This window comes from Nesoenas mayeri (genome assembly GCF_963082525.1).
Source record: "Nesoenas mayeri genome assembly, chromosome: 1".
Classification (NCBI taxonomy): Eukaryota; Metazoa; Chordata; class Aves; order Columbiformes; family Columbidae; genus Nesoenas; species Nesoenas mayeri.
The window spans coordinates 117,760,231-117,776,040 of record NC_137541.1 but is presented as its reverse complement, the minus strand read 5'-3'; the positions used below and the strand labels follow the sequence as shown (position 1 = coordinate 117,776,040).

Sequence of the window (15,810 nt, the reverse complement as noted above, 5' to 3'; positions counted from 1 at the left end):
AAGTTCCAGGCTTATTGCTTTCCTGTATGCAGGAGCTCAGCACCCTGGCAGACTATTGCAGAGGACTGTCCAAAGTGGTGACACAACTGTTGTGTGGACACAGCCAGTGCCTGGAACAGAAATCCAGCAGATTTTGCTGTCTCTTGTGCTGGAGAAGCTTTTTGCTTTGCCATCTCTCTCAGTGCACACTGTAGAAATCTGTCACTTGTATTACAAGCAACGCCGCCGCTGAGTTAGAGGGTGACGCTTCTCTTGACACATCTCTAGCTGCCTAAATTGTTGGCAGACTTTCCATTTAGATGGGTGCTGTAAAAACAAAACAAATTTTTAGAAAATAATAGAAAAAGGTCCCCCAGAAAGAATCATATCCTGGAATTGTTCTTCCTAAGCAACCAGTGGAACAAGCTGTAAAGCTGTGGAAAACATGTATTCATGCTGGTGAGAATCAGCTGGGATGATGCCTTGCTTCTGCCTTGATAACCGAGATGCTGGGGGCTCTCTGGCTTTGTGCCACAGACTGAAAGGGCCTCTCTTTGTGCAAATACACAAAGTCCTCCCCGTTAACATCCCCTTCCCTTGTGAAGGGATGCCAGTTTTGCCTTTGGCTTGTTTCAAGCTACTTCAGAGAACAAGATGCGCAAAACCTGTCAAGAGAAACCAGCTTCCTAAGGCTCCTCTACAGGCAGCGGAGGGATCCCTCCATGGAGCAATTCAGAATTGCTCCAGTTCTGAATTTCTCCTCAGCTGGAGCATCATGCCCCATTGACTGTGATGGGTGCCTGGAAAGACTAACCCCACCAGAATGAAGTTACTTTTCCTCACAAAGTGCCTTGCCTGCAGTTTCCAAAGCTTTTTTTCTTTGTAACAGCAATGCTGGTCTCTGTAGGCTCATTTTGGTTTTGCAGTTTTCAGGATTTTCAGCCCCTGTGTAACAATTCTACCTTCTTCACAAAGTGAAACCCATAGAAACAGAAACATATTTACATCAGTATTGAAAAGCAAAATGCTGTGGCAGAGTGTCCCTGTGGGTGCAGCTTTGCAGTGCCTTATCCCCCATCTACCACAAGGAACTTGCTTGAAAACTGCAAATGATCATCGACACGATAATTTCTCCAAGAGCCTATCATTTGCACCAAGGTATTGCCTATTTCTAAATCATTGCTGACAGATACTGTTTCTTCTTTGATGAAGAAAAAACAGAACACCAATAAACCTGATGTAGACTTGACAGCTTGCACAAACTCTCTGCCTCAATGCTCAACTACCATTACCCTTAGAAAGACATTTTTTCCTAACATCTATCTTAAATCTCCTTTTTTAAGCCTGTTGTGCTGTAAGGGCTGTGTTTGCTGGGTTAGGACAATAAATGACTTGTCCCATCTTCTTCAAGGACTCTCCGAAGAGGGTTGTTATTGTGTCCTTAATCAGCCTTGCCTTCCCTAGCCTAAACAAACACAACCAACATTTCACGTTCCCCAGGCCATTCTAATTTCTCTCGTAATGGTGCAAGTTGTCCTCAATTTGGAATGTCCAAAAGATATTGCCTTCTGTTCCTTACGTGCCTCTCTTGGCAGAAAACAGCCCTCAGAGGTGGGACAGTTTCTGACACCGGTGAACCACCAAAGCTGCTGTCCCACCTCCTCTTCAACAAATGGTGCAGAGACATGCCAAGGAAAAGATAGTGTCTGGAAAGCAAGTGCCTTTGTTTTGTTGTTAATGAAGAAATCATGCTACAGCAGTCTTCAATGTAAGATAAATATTTACTCCTGTTTATGTCACAGAGGTTTTTCTACTTATGGGCAAAGTCCAATGATCTCATCAAATAGGTCCTGGTATAAGTCCAGAGAAGAAAGAGTTGACCTTAAATGAATGGCTTGTATTATGTTAATGCAGCTCATAGGAACGGAAGGAAAAAATGTCTCTTTATCTTAAGGAGAAAATCCATCCTTCTTTCTGTTATGTTCTACAAGAAACAGTGTAACGCCTCCTGATATTTAGACAATGCAAACACTGTGGATCAGGCTGGGGTTGTGTGATGGATCCGGAAAATAACTGACTGTTAGCCCAGTTTGCACGACCACCAAAAAAGTTGTAGAAAAAGTTTTTCAATGTAAGGATTCTTTCACTTCTGCTTGATAATATGAATTGGGTACACTCGCAGCATCTGCTAGGGCAAACCATGCTTTCACAATTACAGTTTTCACAGAATCACAGAATGTTAGGGATTGGAAGAGACCTCAAAAGATCATCTAGTCCAATCCCTCCACCAGAGCGGGAACACCTAGATGAGGTTACACAGGAAGGTGTCCAGGCAGGTCTTGAATGCCTCCAGAGTAGGAGACTCCACAACCCCCCTGGACAGCCTGTTCCAGTGCTCTGTCACCCTCACTGAGAAGAAGTTTCTTCTCAAATTTAAGTGGAACCTCTTGTGTTCCAGTTTGTACCCATTACCCCTTGTCCTATCATTGGTTGTCACCAAGGAGAGCCTGGTTCCATCCTCGTGACACTCACCCTTTATATATCTGTAAACATTAATGAGGTCACCTCTCAGTCTCCTCCAAGCTGAAGAGACCCAGCTCCCTCAGCCTTTCCTCATAAGAGAGGTGCTCCACTCCCTTAATCATCTTTGTTGCCCTGTGCTGGACTTTCTCCAGCAATTCCCTGTCCTTCTTGAACTGAGGGGCCCAGAACTGGACACAATATTCCAGATGTGGTCTCATCAGGACAGGGTAGAGGGGAAGGAGAACCTCTCTGGACCTACTAACCACCCCCCTTCTAATCCACCCCAGGATGCCATTGGCCTTCCTGGCCGCAAGGGCACAGTGCTGGCTCATGGTCATCCTGCTGTCCAGCAGGACCCCCAGGTCCCTTTCCCCTACACTGCTCTCTAATAGGTCACTCCCCAACTTATACTGGAACCTGGGGTTGTTCCTACCCAGATGTAAGACTCCTGCCTGTTCTGCAGAGACAATCAGGCCACAGTTATTTGCTTCAGTAGAAACTAGCAAATGAGATATAAAATAGGTACTCTCTGTACTCTCACAAGTCCTCAGTGCTGAGTTTGTTTTCATAAATGTCTTGGACTTTTTTGCTTTCTTTTTCTTTTTCTAGTACTATAAATGAGAAATGAATTTGTAAATTAGCTGTCCTGCAATATTGCATTCTTGCTTATAAAAATATGAATATGTTAATATGTTAAAGGTATAAATTGGGGGTTTTGTGTTTTGTTTAATTTTTTATTTTTTTTTTTTTTTTTTTAAGGAAAGGGTAGTGATTAGTACATTTTCATTTGGGTGTATATACACTCAGGTTCATAGATATGAGGCATATGATGTTCCTGTGTCCCAGCTAAAGACCTTTTAGTATATGGTGCCTAAAAAGGCAGAGAACAACCATTTGGTGACGGGCACTGAGATGATATGGAGCAATAAATGGTCAGTCCTGTCCCGAGTTGAAAATCAGTATTTAAAACAGATTTTCCAAGTTCGGCTCTGCTTGGTTTATAACATAATCCACCTGCCTCGGGGGCAACAGTAGCTGCAGCACAGCTATAGAACAGGAGGGGAGAGTGGCCTCAGCCAGTATGCTTTGTGTCCCCTGTCCATTTGTCATGTCCTTTGGCCTGAGCTGTTGAAGGAACTTCTGGGAACTGAGACTCTCTGGCTGCCTTTAGCAACACTTTAAAGAGCTCAAAGAAGGAGCTGAGAGAAATGGAGCTACCACTTTATAGGCTTGGGTTTGTAACATCTAGCAAGACTAATCAAAGGCTTTGTGCTAGACTTGAGTACTGAAGTATGAAGTTAACACACTCTTGAGACAAATACATAACATATTTCTAATACTTACAGTTGAGTCCTCCTTTGTCTTCATTTGGTTGGACATCTGTTGGAACAAATGCACTGTTTAAAGCATGTGGCTTTGATAACTATAGTCTTTATCCACATGGAATTAATATTAAGCAACATCCGCTAAAGTTGAGGGTTCAATGTGCTAAATACTCTTTGGACAGCAAAATGCAGTCTACACTTTAACTGCTTACAATCTTCAGCAGGGATAGATTTGGGGCTTGAAGCAACACCCTTGCTCCATGTTTTGGGACAGAGTCCTGCACCACTCTTGGGTTATTTCTGAAGGAAGGATGTGGCTCCTAGCACAGCTGCTGCAGATGCTTGGCAAGATCACTACCCTGTTTTCTCCTGCTCTTTTCTGAAGCACCTGGGCTTGCTAGCTATGAGGAAGAGGGCATGGACTGAAGATGTGGCCCTTATCTATGAGAAGTATGATTGTCCCTGCTCTCTTTTTTCAGATGTTAGCTCTCATATACCTGTAAAGTGGCTTACAGAAATACTCAGATATACCCGCAGACTTAGTCTGGTTCACAAGGTGTCTTTTTGAGCTACCTTTTGTTCTGTCTTGCCAAGCACTGAAGAATCCCAGATGTGGGCAAAAGCAACAATACAGGGCTATGCATGTATAATGTGGAATGATAGCGAGTCATGCTTTATTTCTGACTTGTAGAAAGCAGCTTGATCCCAGTGCAATCTTGAACCCTTAATTGTCCAGCCAGTGACTTGGAAGTTCTCAAGATTGATGTGCTAGGCATCCCCTCCAGGAACAGCCTGTAGGGATCATAGCTGAGAAACTGTGGCCTGAACCAGCACAAAGTCAAGTGCCCTGGCAGAAAACCATAAAGAATAAAGTGTCTTCCTCAGGGAACCCTAGGATTTTGATAACAGCATGATTTCCTGCTGTTGTGTGCAGGTAGCTTACTCGTACATTCTAGCAGCATGCTGGATGACATTAAATATTTTGGCAAATGAAAAATAATTCTTCAGATTTAGCCATGCAAATATGAAGGGCCTCGTTACCTGTGTAGGATACTAGTTTAGAGGACCTCCGTCTCCGCAGCCAGCAGGCTATAACAGCTAGAAGACCTATCAGAAGGACAACGGAAACTATGCCAGCTGCTTGAGCACTTCGTCTGCTTTTTTCCAGGTTTTTGTGACTTTCTGTGCTAGAACCATTGCTTTGCTTCTGCTGTGTGTCTAGAATAAAAGAGAAAAAGGCTGTAGTAAGGTGTAAATTTTCACATTTCATACAAGGCAAACATTTGACCCTATTTTATGCACACAAAAAGATTTCTGAAGTACTAATATCACTGTGATTCTGGTGGTATCCCTTCTGACCAAAGCACATCTTTAGCTTGGGTGGTCTAATAATACAATGCATTTATTCCTCTCTATCATATTCCATGCATTCCTCTCTTCCTTTTTGTTCTTCTTTCCTGCCAGCCTTGGGAGATTGTACGTTTGAGTTTGTATCTAGACTCAGTTGAAAATAAATCTATACAGAATCTATAATGTAAATCTGATAGTAACTGGAAAAGTGGGTGAAAACCCATTTCCCTGAAGTTAATGACAAATTCCCACAGATTGCTGCAAACTGAAGGTTTCAGATCACATCTCTTATTCTTTCAAGTGTGGTAGTGCTTTTAGAAACTAATGAAAAATAATACGATGAAGATCTTTTCCCCAAGAATACAATATGACAAGAAAATAATGACAAGGTTACTCTGATTTCCTTTAATTTGGGATGACAGCAAGAGTATGTTATCATACAAAAACTGTACTGTGAAATTTTTGCATGTGCACACAATTTTTGTTCCTTGAAATAGTCTAATCTATATCTGGGCTATGTGTCAAGTCCAGAGTATGTGACTGGTCGGTGTGTTTAGGTAAATTAACTGTGGGTATCCAGCTACATTTATGCAAACAATCAAACCTCCTTGCACCAGGTTGCAGAAACTTGTGAGAGAAAGGTGGTGGGAGGGAGGACCAGGAGCAGCAATGAGCCTGAATAGCCACCTCCAGATAAGCTCCCACTCCAGATAGCTTGTCTAAAAACCTGTTTGAAAATGATGAAATTCACTATTGCCATTATAGCTATGGGGTTTTTTTTAGCTTTTCTTTAGATAGCTTTCTGTTTCTGTTAAAGGTTGAGTGGCTAAACACTTGTTTTTACTATTGATCGCTCATATCAGCAATAAATAGCTTCTTATACTTGCGCTATTTGGGGCATCGTTCTACTGGGTGAATACTGTCTGTTTGCTATAGGCCTACTTTAAATAGCACACTGTGTTAAATTGAGTTTTGGAGACTGAAAACAGAACTTTGAAACCAGGCAGTGTAAAAAGCAAATGTCAGTGCTGCAAAGCTCAAGAATTGTGGCACTACTGTATAGTGGCCCCTTAAAAATAATGGGACTACCAAGTCATCACATTCATGAGGAACCGAAGGATAAAGCCCAGTGACTGCCTCAGATGGAAGAGCTTCTCAGTGCTGTTGTCATAACACGCTTGACAGGGTGTTCACTTCAGTGTGGAAGAAGTTAGAAGTAAACATGAAGTCCATGGCTAAGTGTAACTAGCTTGAAAATAAAACCAACTGTGCTCTTTTTGGCACTTTTGGAAGGTAGTGAATTAATGGGTAGCCCTTGTTAGTGCATATCTACAGACAGAAACATGCTGGTTGATATATGTGCTATCTAGAAAACACGAAGTATCATGATGAGACTTACAGTTGGCTGACAGATTTTCCCGAAGTATTCTATTTTCTATGGAGCACTCTATTTGCATGTTAGAAGTGGCTTTAACCTTCAGTGTGCTAAAAACACTGTAAGTGCCATCGGTGTGGCGGCTGATCTTTAGCTCTGACGGAGGCAGGTGGCTGTTGTCCGTTTTATTTATCCAATAAACATTGGGTTCTGGGTATCCATTGCCAGACCTGCAGCTGAAAGTCACCTCCTCTTCAGTGCTGTCACTGTTTCTTATGGGTCCACTGAGTATGGGTTGGCTATAACTAGCTGGAGGGCAAGAGCAAAAGAAATAGTCATTGACTGCTTGAAATATATTGAAAAGACAAAATTTTGATGTGGGTTCTGAAGCAGAAGTTCTGAGTTTCATATAACTTTCATGACTTGAAAGGGAAACACCTGCACAGTTTGGTATATAAGCCAGATAGCTGAGAGAATTACTGGAAGGGCAGAAGGCTGAAGCCAAACCCAAAGGAAGAAAGCAACTTCTTAAGCTGCTGTCACCCAGTCACGTGCAAGAGCTTGTTGAAAAACAAGATGAAAAAAAATCCCACACAGGATAAACAGCTGTTACAGGTATTCTTCCAGTTTCAGATTCCCTATCTGTAACATTTAAATTAAGCAGACTTCATTTCAGCAAAGGGCTGAATTATGTTTCAAAGTTAAGGATATGATTAAATGTAATATTGAAATGCCACAAATTTGAAAAGCTGGAATGAGAATTTGGGCAAATATATGCAAGTGATATAAGTTCTTACCTGCTAATCTGAGAACCACTTCTGCCTGATGAATCACTCTGGTATATTCGGTTTTCTGCAGTACTACACATTTGTACCTATGTTTATCACTCTGGCTGACATTTAGTAGTAGCAGGGAAAAATCGCCTTTTTCCAATCTATCCCAGAATAACTGAGTCCTGTTTTTAAAGTGAATACACTGTTCACTTTCATTGTCTTGACCAGAGATCAGTGCATGTACAACTGGACACTGTTCTTGATCATCAGCTATTTGCCAATATACCCGTAGATTTTTTAAGTGTAATTCTTTTGCTTGATAAATGCAACTCAGCGTAACATTGTCTCCAGGTTTACTGGTGATGATCTTCTCCTCCAGTGCAATAACTAGAAGATTGAAAAAGAGAGAGAGGTTACGTGGAAAAAAATGTCATTTTTTTCAAGTATGTTCTACCACATGTGGACTGCCGTATTATTATTTATTATGGGCAGATGAGTGTGCTAACTTCATAATAATTTCTACCTCCTGACTCACTGATGGCTAATTCTCAACATGCCTACTTGTCTGTGCATTTTCCAAAGGGATCTTTTACAATATAAAGCATTCTGCTTATTTCTTTCTCTGAGAACCAACAGGTCTAAGAGCCCCCAGCCCCACGGATACCTGCATGTTTCGCTTTGTCCGTTGACAGGGTTTGACTGCAGAGCCATATTCAAGTCCTAATGATTTAGCAATAACTTTTTTTTTTAATTAAGAAAAATGCCAAATAATGCCAGGTAAATCACAAGAGGTGTAAAGACTGATCAGAAAAAGAGTGCTACCATTATTTTGAGATCAAAAGAAAATTTAAAAGGGTAGTAAACCCAGTGTTTCTCAAAGTGGGCATGTCATAACAATCACATTTTATAGCTACTATTGATGTCATCTTCTCAATAAACATATCCTGCTGGCAAACGAGCATGCCCAGATACATCCAGTGACACATTCATCAGACATTTACAAGCTCTCATGGATACTGGAGGTAGGGCAGCACAGTATATGGCTTTTAGGGTGCTTTTCCTGGCCTCTAGAAATGAGAAAGGCAACCTCTCCTCCCAGTGAGCAATGAAAAGGAATGAGCTGGCTGCCAAGCAGTGCAGAAGGTGCAGGTCAGCTATTCCAAAAGGGCCAGGGTGGCTCTGGTCACAGCCTCCCTGCTGGGAGGGACACATCGCCTCTCCTCCACGCCAGCAGCCAAAACCTCTCTGGTGCAACTGGTTGCTGAGACCAAAGCAGTTTGTGCATTGTCAGTGTCAGACTGAGGGATCTGTGGAGGTTAGGAGTGGGCTGGATGGGCGAGATTACAGCTGGGGGTAGGGATTATGAGGATGGGTGGATGAGGGAAAGAAAGATGACAGGACTGAGGGTTTGGAAATGCAGAAACAGTGCATGGTGAGGTGCGAGGGAGGCAGCAATGTTAAAGCAGGACATGTCTTTGTGTTGGTGCACTGGACTCAGAAATAGTTCATCTACAAGTCTCAGTTTGGTATCCTGGCTATAAAACGCCACTGAAGCAAACACAGTACTTGCAGAGGAGAAGCCAGTGTGTTCTCCAGGCCCTTATCCTCTGCTGGGTGAGATAAGCAGTAATGGGCTTGAACTGCAACAAAGACGCTGCAGCTCAGACTTCAGGAAATTACTTGTAGTAGCAGGAAAAGTGATGCTCTGCAAAGCATTGCCTGGGAAAACGGGCACAGCTCCATCACTGGCATTATTTAGAAACAGGCCAGCTGGCATCTACTGAAACTGAATCTGGTACAGTTTGTCCTGATTTTGGGGTCGGGGACTTTCCTTGATGGCTTTGTTGAGGTCCTTCTCAGTGATTAAGCAAGAATAGTGGAGAGACAACTCTGAAAACAACTAAATTTCGCCAAGTGATGCCCTCTAACCTTACTTTTGTTTTGAAAGGGATTTTTGGAACTGTAGTAGAACACTTGGGTACTTGATACAGTGATGTATAATCTTAGTCACATATATGAGCAGGGACTTTATCCAGGTGTGTTAGATCTGCTTATTAATAGCCCTCATTACCCCACTTCTAATACCTTTTTTTGACATAAATAAATACATAGGGATGTCTGTAAAGCAAGCAGAGCAATCTAAGCAAGAGCATCAATAATATCCTTTACTACGCTCCATACTTAAAACTGATAGAAACTGATTTTTTTTTCTCCTTTTCCTGATGCATATCACACTAAGGAATTCTTAACTGTCTTGCCGAAAACACACAGATGTTTATATTGTACATATTACAAATAATCTGTGTATTTGGCCAAACACTTTAAAGAAGGGTAGCTTCATTTTTCACAGAAGTGTTGTGAACTTACCCGCTCTCAAGATGTGAAGGAGCAGTAACAGAAATCCACAGCTAAGATAAAAAAATAAGCAAACAAGATTGTTACATGATAGGCTTAGCATATCTGTTGTTTACGTAAGCAATAAAGCTAATATTGATTGTTTCAGTATAGTAGCAGAAGTAGGTAAATTAGGTACTGCTACTATGTAATGTCCCATTAAGTATTTGCATATTTGACAGCTGCAAAACTTCTGTTCAAATGACATAACTCTGTGGGTGGGTGGCCAATGCGACAAATAGCAGTAAAACGCGCTAATATTGGAATCAGAGCAGAAGGCATGAAGCTGGTATTGTGCCTGTCTTGTGAAAAATGAACCATATAGACCTGTTGGACAAATAGGCCTTGGAGGCTTTCTGGGTCACTGGGAAGGAACAATGCTGCACAGGCCTAAATCCAGGTCAAAGCCCTGCATCCCACTGCTTTGCCGAAACTCAGTCAGTTACGGTTTTATCTGGTGCAAGGATGACAAGCAGCTGACCACGCTGCTCACCGTTTTGTGCACTCAGTGAAAATGTGTAAACAGGAAACGTGCTGATAACAGAGAGTCGTGCAAAGGTTTTGCTGGAAAGAATTCAGCATGTTTAATTACTCTGGAGGGGCAAATCTATGTGGGAGTTTCCCAAGGGAGTTACGCCTGCTCGATGCTGTAGAAAAACACAGTTTAGCTTATCTATAAAGTCCAAGTGATTTAACTTTCATCCCACAGGCCTTTGAGAAAGAGAAATGTGCAACACCTTCCTAAAAGTTATTTAAAATAGCTTTTCACTACCATGGCTAGCTATACGTTGTGCTCTTGCTGGGGGAAAGGAAAGGAAGATGCTGGAAAGGTAATGGATGGGACCTGAGTGGCTGCAGTTGCTCATCTTGACATTGCCCTGGGTGCAAGTTTGCAAAGTTTGCTGTGAAGGTCTCTAATTCCCACCTGCCCCCAAGAAAATTATGACCTACCCAAACATATTTGGCTTCCCATGGAGAAAGCAGAGGACATTGCTGACACAAAATCTACCTCTACTTGAAGACTCATTTCCAGAAAATGAGATGAGCAAAGTTTAGGGAAGAATCAGTCTGAATTGTATTACTTTTATGTGAAGAAAATATGCTTTTCCTTTTCTAGACACTTTAAATGGCTTCATAGATGGGATTTCGAAAGTTTAAGTGGATGCCAGTGTGGAATACTTCTGTTCTAATACATATTTTAGTAAATCTGCAATCAGCCCTTACTTTAAGTTTCCCAAGTAAGTGTACCTAAATGCTCCAGGAAAGCAGTTCTGTTCTGCCTCTGGCAGCGACTTCTAGTGTTTTTTACACATGGTCTTGTGTTGTATTTCTTTTGTATTTGTATACTGTGCAGGAGCCATAACTTTTGTGCCAGGTTTGTAGAGGTCTGTCTTGATAATCTTACCTCAGTGTAGTTTTTAATCCTGTGGCTGTGTTTGTTTTATTGTTCCCTGCCCAAGTAGGAAACTATGGATATATTCAGACATTTGAATTAAATGGAGAACAACAATTGACTTATCTTTATGGGACTCTTCAGGGAATTTCCCATGCCAGGCACTTGCTGATGTCAAACATTCAGCGAGTCAGCCAAAACTGATTCTCTAATGTATGTATACAAAGCACATCTTGATTTCTTGTTTCAATAAATGATGTCACAGTTAAGATTGGACAGACCTAGAGATGCTCATCCCCTTACTTGAAGGAGTTTGCAGCTGTGGTAGTGTGGGGGCAGCATCAGCCCACCATGTTCCCCTGGAATGGCTTTAATGCCAAGCTCCTGTTGGAAAAGGAGAAATGCTCTTGGCTGCCGAGAAGCCTCTCTTTTGCCCCTCAGCTCCTGTGTCCATCACACTGGCAGTGAGCTCCACTGAGTGCAGGTGTAACTTCATTAGTTTCTTAGAGTCTCTCTTTATTTGTTACATTTTTTATTTTTTTTTTTTTCAACTCTTTCCCACACCTTCCCCTTCTATACGGTTTAAAAAATGTCGCATGAAATGGGAGAAAGTTGCACTTCCTCTTTAATGCATTCTTACTTGGTGAGATTATTCTTTGTAACAGCATCTCGACTTGTTCATGCACTATTTATTTTAGAATCATGCCATGTTGCTGTTCTGGCACAAACTAGCCAGACAAAATATGTCCCAATCCTTGCAACAGTAACTTTGACGTTTTTGTTCTGCTGTTAAGATTTGTTTTATCCCCTAAACTTGTAGTGACATCGCTCTCCTCACATCAGTAAGTGCCCCCAATAGGTTATCTGTGAAGTTTTTCTGACGCCTACTGTCAGGCAGCACCAATCTGGGCAATAAATTAAGAGGGCCTGCTTATTTTCTCCCATCATTCATACTCGGCAAAAAAGCTCCTTAATAAGCCTTAATCGCTTGTAGCCTTCGATGGCAAAACACGCCTCCCCCGCTTCTCCCGCCGCTCCAGACGCCCGGCAGAGCTGCCCGCCCCGGCCGCGCAGCCAGCGGGTACGATTAACGCCGCAACCCGCTCTCCCGGGACCGGGGATCGGGAGAGGACCCCGCGCCGCACCTCACCTCTGTCTCCATTTGAGAGGCCCACCCCCGCCAGAGCTTTTCCTGCCAGCTGCATTGCAATGAAACTCGGATTTTTCTAAGCAGAGTGCGTATCTCTCTTCCCCCGAGCAAGCAGCCCGGCCGCACCCCGGCTAACAGCTACCTTGTGCTCCCTCTGCCCCGGCGACACGCAGGAGGGGCGGCAGCTCCCCGGGGTCCCGGGCCGCCACTCACCTTCGCGGCTCCATCACAGCGGCAGGACGCAGGTGGCTGCCCCAGCCGAGCTGTGCTGTGTCGTGCTGTCCCGAGCCGCCGGCTGCCCCGTTTAGGCCATTCCCCTTTCCCTCCCACGCCTCCTCCCGCCGGGGGATTTCCGCCTTCCGTGCGCGCCCGGAGCCGGTGCGCGGCGAGTCCTGCTGCCACCGGGGCACCATGCAAACCGTGACCCCTTACGATCGGCACCCCAACCGCCCGCAAAGCCCTACTCTGGACGTGGGAGTCAGCACCGGTCCTGCTTTGGCCCATCACACCAGGCGCTGCGGTCCGAGAGAGCCCTTCCCCGTCCTGGCGCTCGGTCCCACCAGTTGCCCAGAGAGGTGGTAGATGTCCCATCCCTGGAGACATTCAAGGTCAGACTTGGACAGGGCTCTGAGCAACCTGATCTAGTTGAAGATCACAGAGTCACAGAATATAAGGGATTGGAGGGAACCTCAAAAGGTCATCTAGTCCAATGCCCCTGCTGGAGCAGGAACACCTAGATGAGGTTACACAGGAAGGCGTCCAGGCGGGTTTTGAATGTCTCCAGAATAGGAGACTCCACAACCCCCTTGGGCAGCCTGTTCCAGTGCTCTGTCACCCTCACTGAGAAGAAGTTTCTTCTCAAATTTAAGTGGAACCTCTTGTTTGAACCCATTACCCCTTGTCTTATCATTGGTTGTCACTGAGAAGAGCCTGGCTCCATCCTCATGACACTCACCCTCTATTTATTCGTAAACATTGATAAAGTCACCACTCAGCCTCCTCCAAGCTAAAGAGACCCATCTCCCTCAGTCTTTCCCCATAAGGGAGATGCTCCACTCCCTTAATCATCTTTGTTGCCCTATGCTGGACCCTCTCCAGCGGTTCCCTGTCCTTCTTGAACTGAGTGACCCAGAAGTGGACACAATATTCCAGATGTGGTCTCACCAGAGCAGAGTAGGGGGTGGGGAGAATGTCTCTGGACCTACTAATCACCCCCCTTCTAATCCATCCCAGGATGCCATTGGCCTTCCTGGCCACAAGGGCACAGTGCTGGCTCACGGTCATCCTGCTGCCCACCAATGTAAGAGATGTAACAGAGATAAATGTCTACTGAATTTTGAGATGCCTCAGGAATGTTTGTTGTGTTGTCAATGTGTTCCTGTGGTTTTCATTCCCATTGCTTTTTTTTCTAACCTATATTGAATAGTACTAGTCCCAGTACTGACCCTTGAGGCACTCCACTAGATACAGGCCTCCAACTGGACTCCACCCTGTTGACCATGACTCTCTGGCTTCTTTCCTTCAGCCAGTTCACAGTCCTCCTCACTACCCAATTGTCCAAACCACACTCCCTCAGTTTAGCTGTGAGGATGCTGTGGCAGACTGTGTCAAATGCTTTACTGAAGTCAAGGTAGACCATATCCACTGCTCTGCCATCATCTATCCACCTTGATGTCCCTGCTCATGGCAGGGGGATTGGACTAGGTGAGATTCGAAAGTCTCTTCCAACCCGAACAATTCTATGACTGTATGGGTGTCTCAGGCACTCACCCATCCTCACTGACCCCTTTCATGAGCCTCGCTGGGGCTGCTTGTCAGGGGCTTCCCAGGGGGAGGTTGCCTGTGCTCCATCAGGCTGGGTGCCCCTCACCGCCACCTCTGGGCGCTGTTGGGGAGGACCTGGGGAACCAGGACTATGCACTGGCTTTTGTGAAAGCACGGAGGGAGCAGAGCCTTGTTGGCCCTGCGAGGCAGTGGAGACTAGTTGCACGGCTCCTGCTTGGCCTGTATGAGGGAGGAGGCAACACGCTGGAATCTGCCTGCGGGTGCTGGTCTTTGCAAAGCCTGCCAGGGAACCAGGCACTCAGCTGTTGTGTTTCAAAATACGTTTCAAATGACACTAGGTTTATGATCGCATAATTAGTAAATAACCATAAATGTGATTTGATGTATTGTGTGATTACACCCGAAGATGCAGAAGATAAAAGTTCCAACAGAATTACGCTGATAAGAGGTGTTGGAGCAGTAGTCAGCTATTTGAAAGCTGTGTTTTGCATTCACCAGCAGTTTTGTTTCTGGCCTCACATCAGTGGCTGTGTTTGACACCTCAGCCCAACTGGGACTCCTTCACCAATGTGAATGTCTGAAACACACACTACAAACCTGTCACTGCCATGCTGCAAGCAAGCATCGCAGCGACAGTTGTTAAAAAATCTTGCCACATTAATGTTTTATTTAATTGTGGCTCTGAGTCACCCTGGGAATGGAATACCAATTACTTTGTCCACGATGAACAGAAACTCCAGGGTTGTGCAAGACCAGCATGTCTCAGTGCTGTTCTACTGCCAGTCAGCAGCATGGAGGAGGGCTCTCAGTTCTGAGTCTCAAAGCCTACATTACTTCAGCCTTTCTGTATTGCTAATATGCTGCAAATCAGTGATCAGTTTGGGAGGGTAGCCTTAAATTTACGTTAAACTTAAAGGAAGATAAACATTACTATGGAATTGAAGTTGAATCAGAACATGCTGGCAGCAGCCAGCTCACATCTTTCACTGAAATATTTTCAGATGGAATATCCTACTTCATAAACTACTCTTTTGTTATGTTAGGTACTGTTTCAGTAGCAGACACTTGGATACACGTGGAACCAGTTCTTCCTGTCTAAAAGTTTCCTACCTTTAAGTTCTTGTAGCTTAACTGTATAGCTGAATATTTAGTGTTCTGGATATAAATTTGGTTTTTGCTAAAATGCATAGTTTACATGCACTCTTCTGATGTTCTTTGCAATGGTTTCTGTCATGCTCTTTTCATAAAAAAATATAAACAGCCTGTTGATACACGTGTACTTGTTTGGGTGGAATTTCAGAATGAGAGAAGGAATAAGCAAGAAAGGCAAATACATCTCAATAGTTAGACTCTTTGCGATTTGAAAAAGTCAGATGCAAACGTCTTTTCTGCCTGCATCAGCATTTTGAATCCACATTGCCTGAAATTCGTGATGAGCTTTTAATCTATAAGGTAACTTTGTCTTCTCTTTCCCTTCCAAATAGTGTTTCATTAAGGCCTAGCCTTAGGCAGATCCAAAGTTGTTCCTACCTGCAGAAGTCCCCGGAGGGCATGAAATGTAAGGATATTCTTTTGCCAGTGACTATGGCACATACTGAACAACCCTGTGGTTAATAATAGCAGGCTCTTGCTGTCAAATCCCTGCTATTAGGTACAAGATGTTCCTTAGGGAGTGCTCCCCTATTTCTTTTGACATAAACAGAAAATAAGCAGCAGCTGCAGCTGAGGATCATTGCAGCTGACAGGGTTCCTTCTATTTACAC

The 15,810-nt window shown here is 43.9% G+C and overlaps 1 protein-coding gene across 1 annotated transcript; it reads right to left on the bottom strand.

Annotated features, from left to right (window-relative positions):
- Nucleotides 1-3,039: 3,039 nt before the first annotated feature.
- Nucleotides 3,040-12,853, bottom strand: ICOSLG (inducible T cell costimulator ligand; the record flags this gene model as incomplete). Its single annotated transcript, XM_080353390.1, has 8 exons — nucleotides 3,040-3,113; nucleotides 3,847-3,882; nucleotides 4,869-5,045; nucleotides 6,577-6,861; nucleotides 7,350-7,712; nucleotides 9,693-9,733; nucleotides 12,127-12,311; nucleotides 12,476-12,853. The coding sequence occupies 8 exons, from the start codon at nucleotides 12,851-12,853 to the stop codon at nucleotides 3,040-3,042; spliced, it is 1,539 nt and encodes a 512-aa protein (XP_080209516.1).
- Between the last annotated feature and the right edge of the window lie 2,957 nt (nucleotides 12,854-15,810).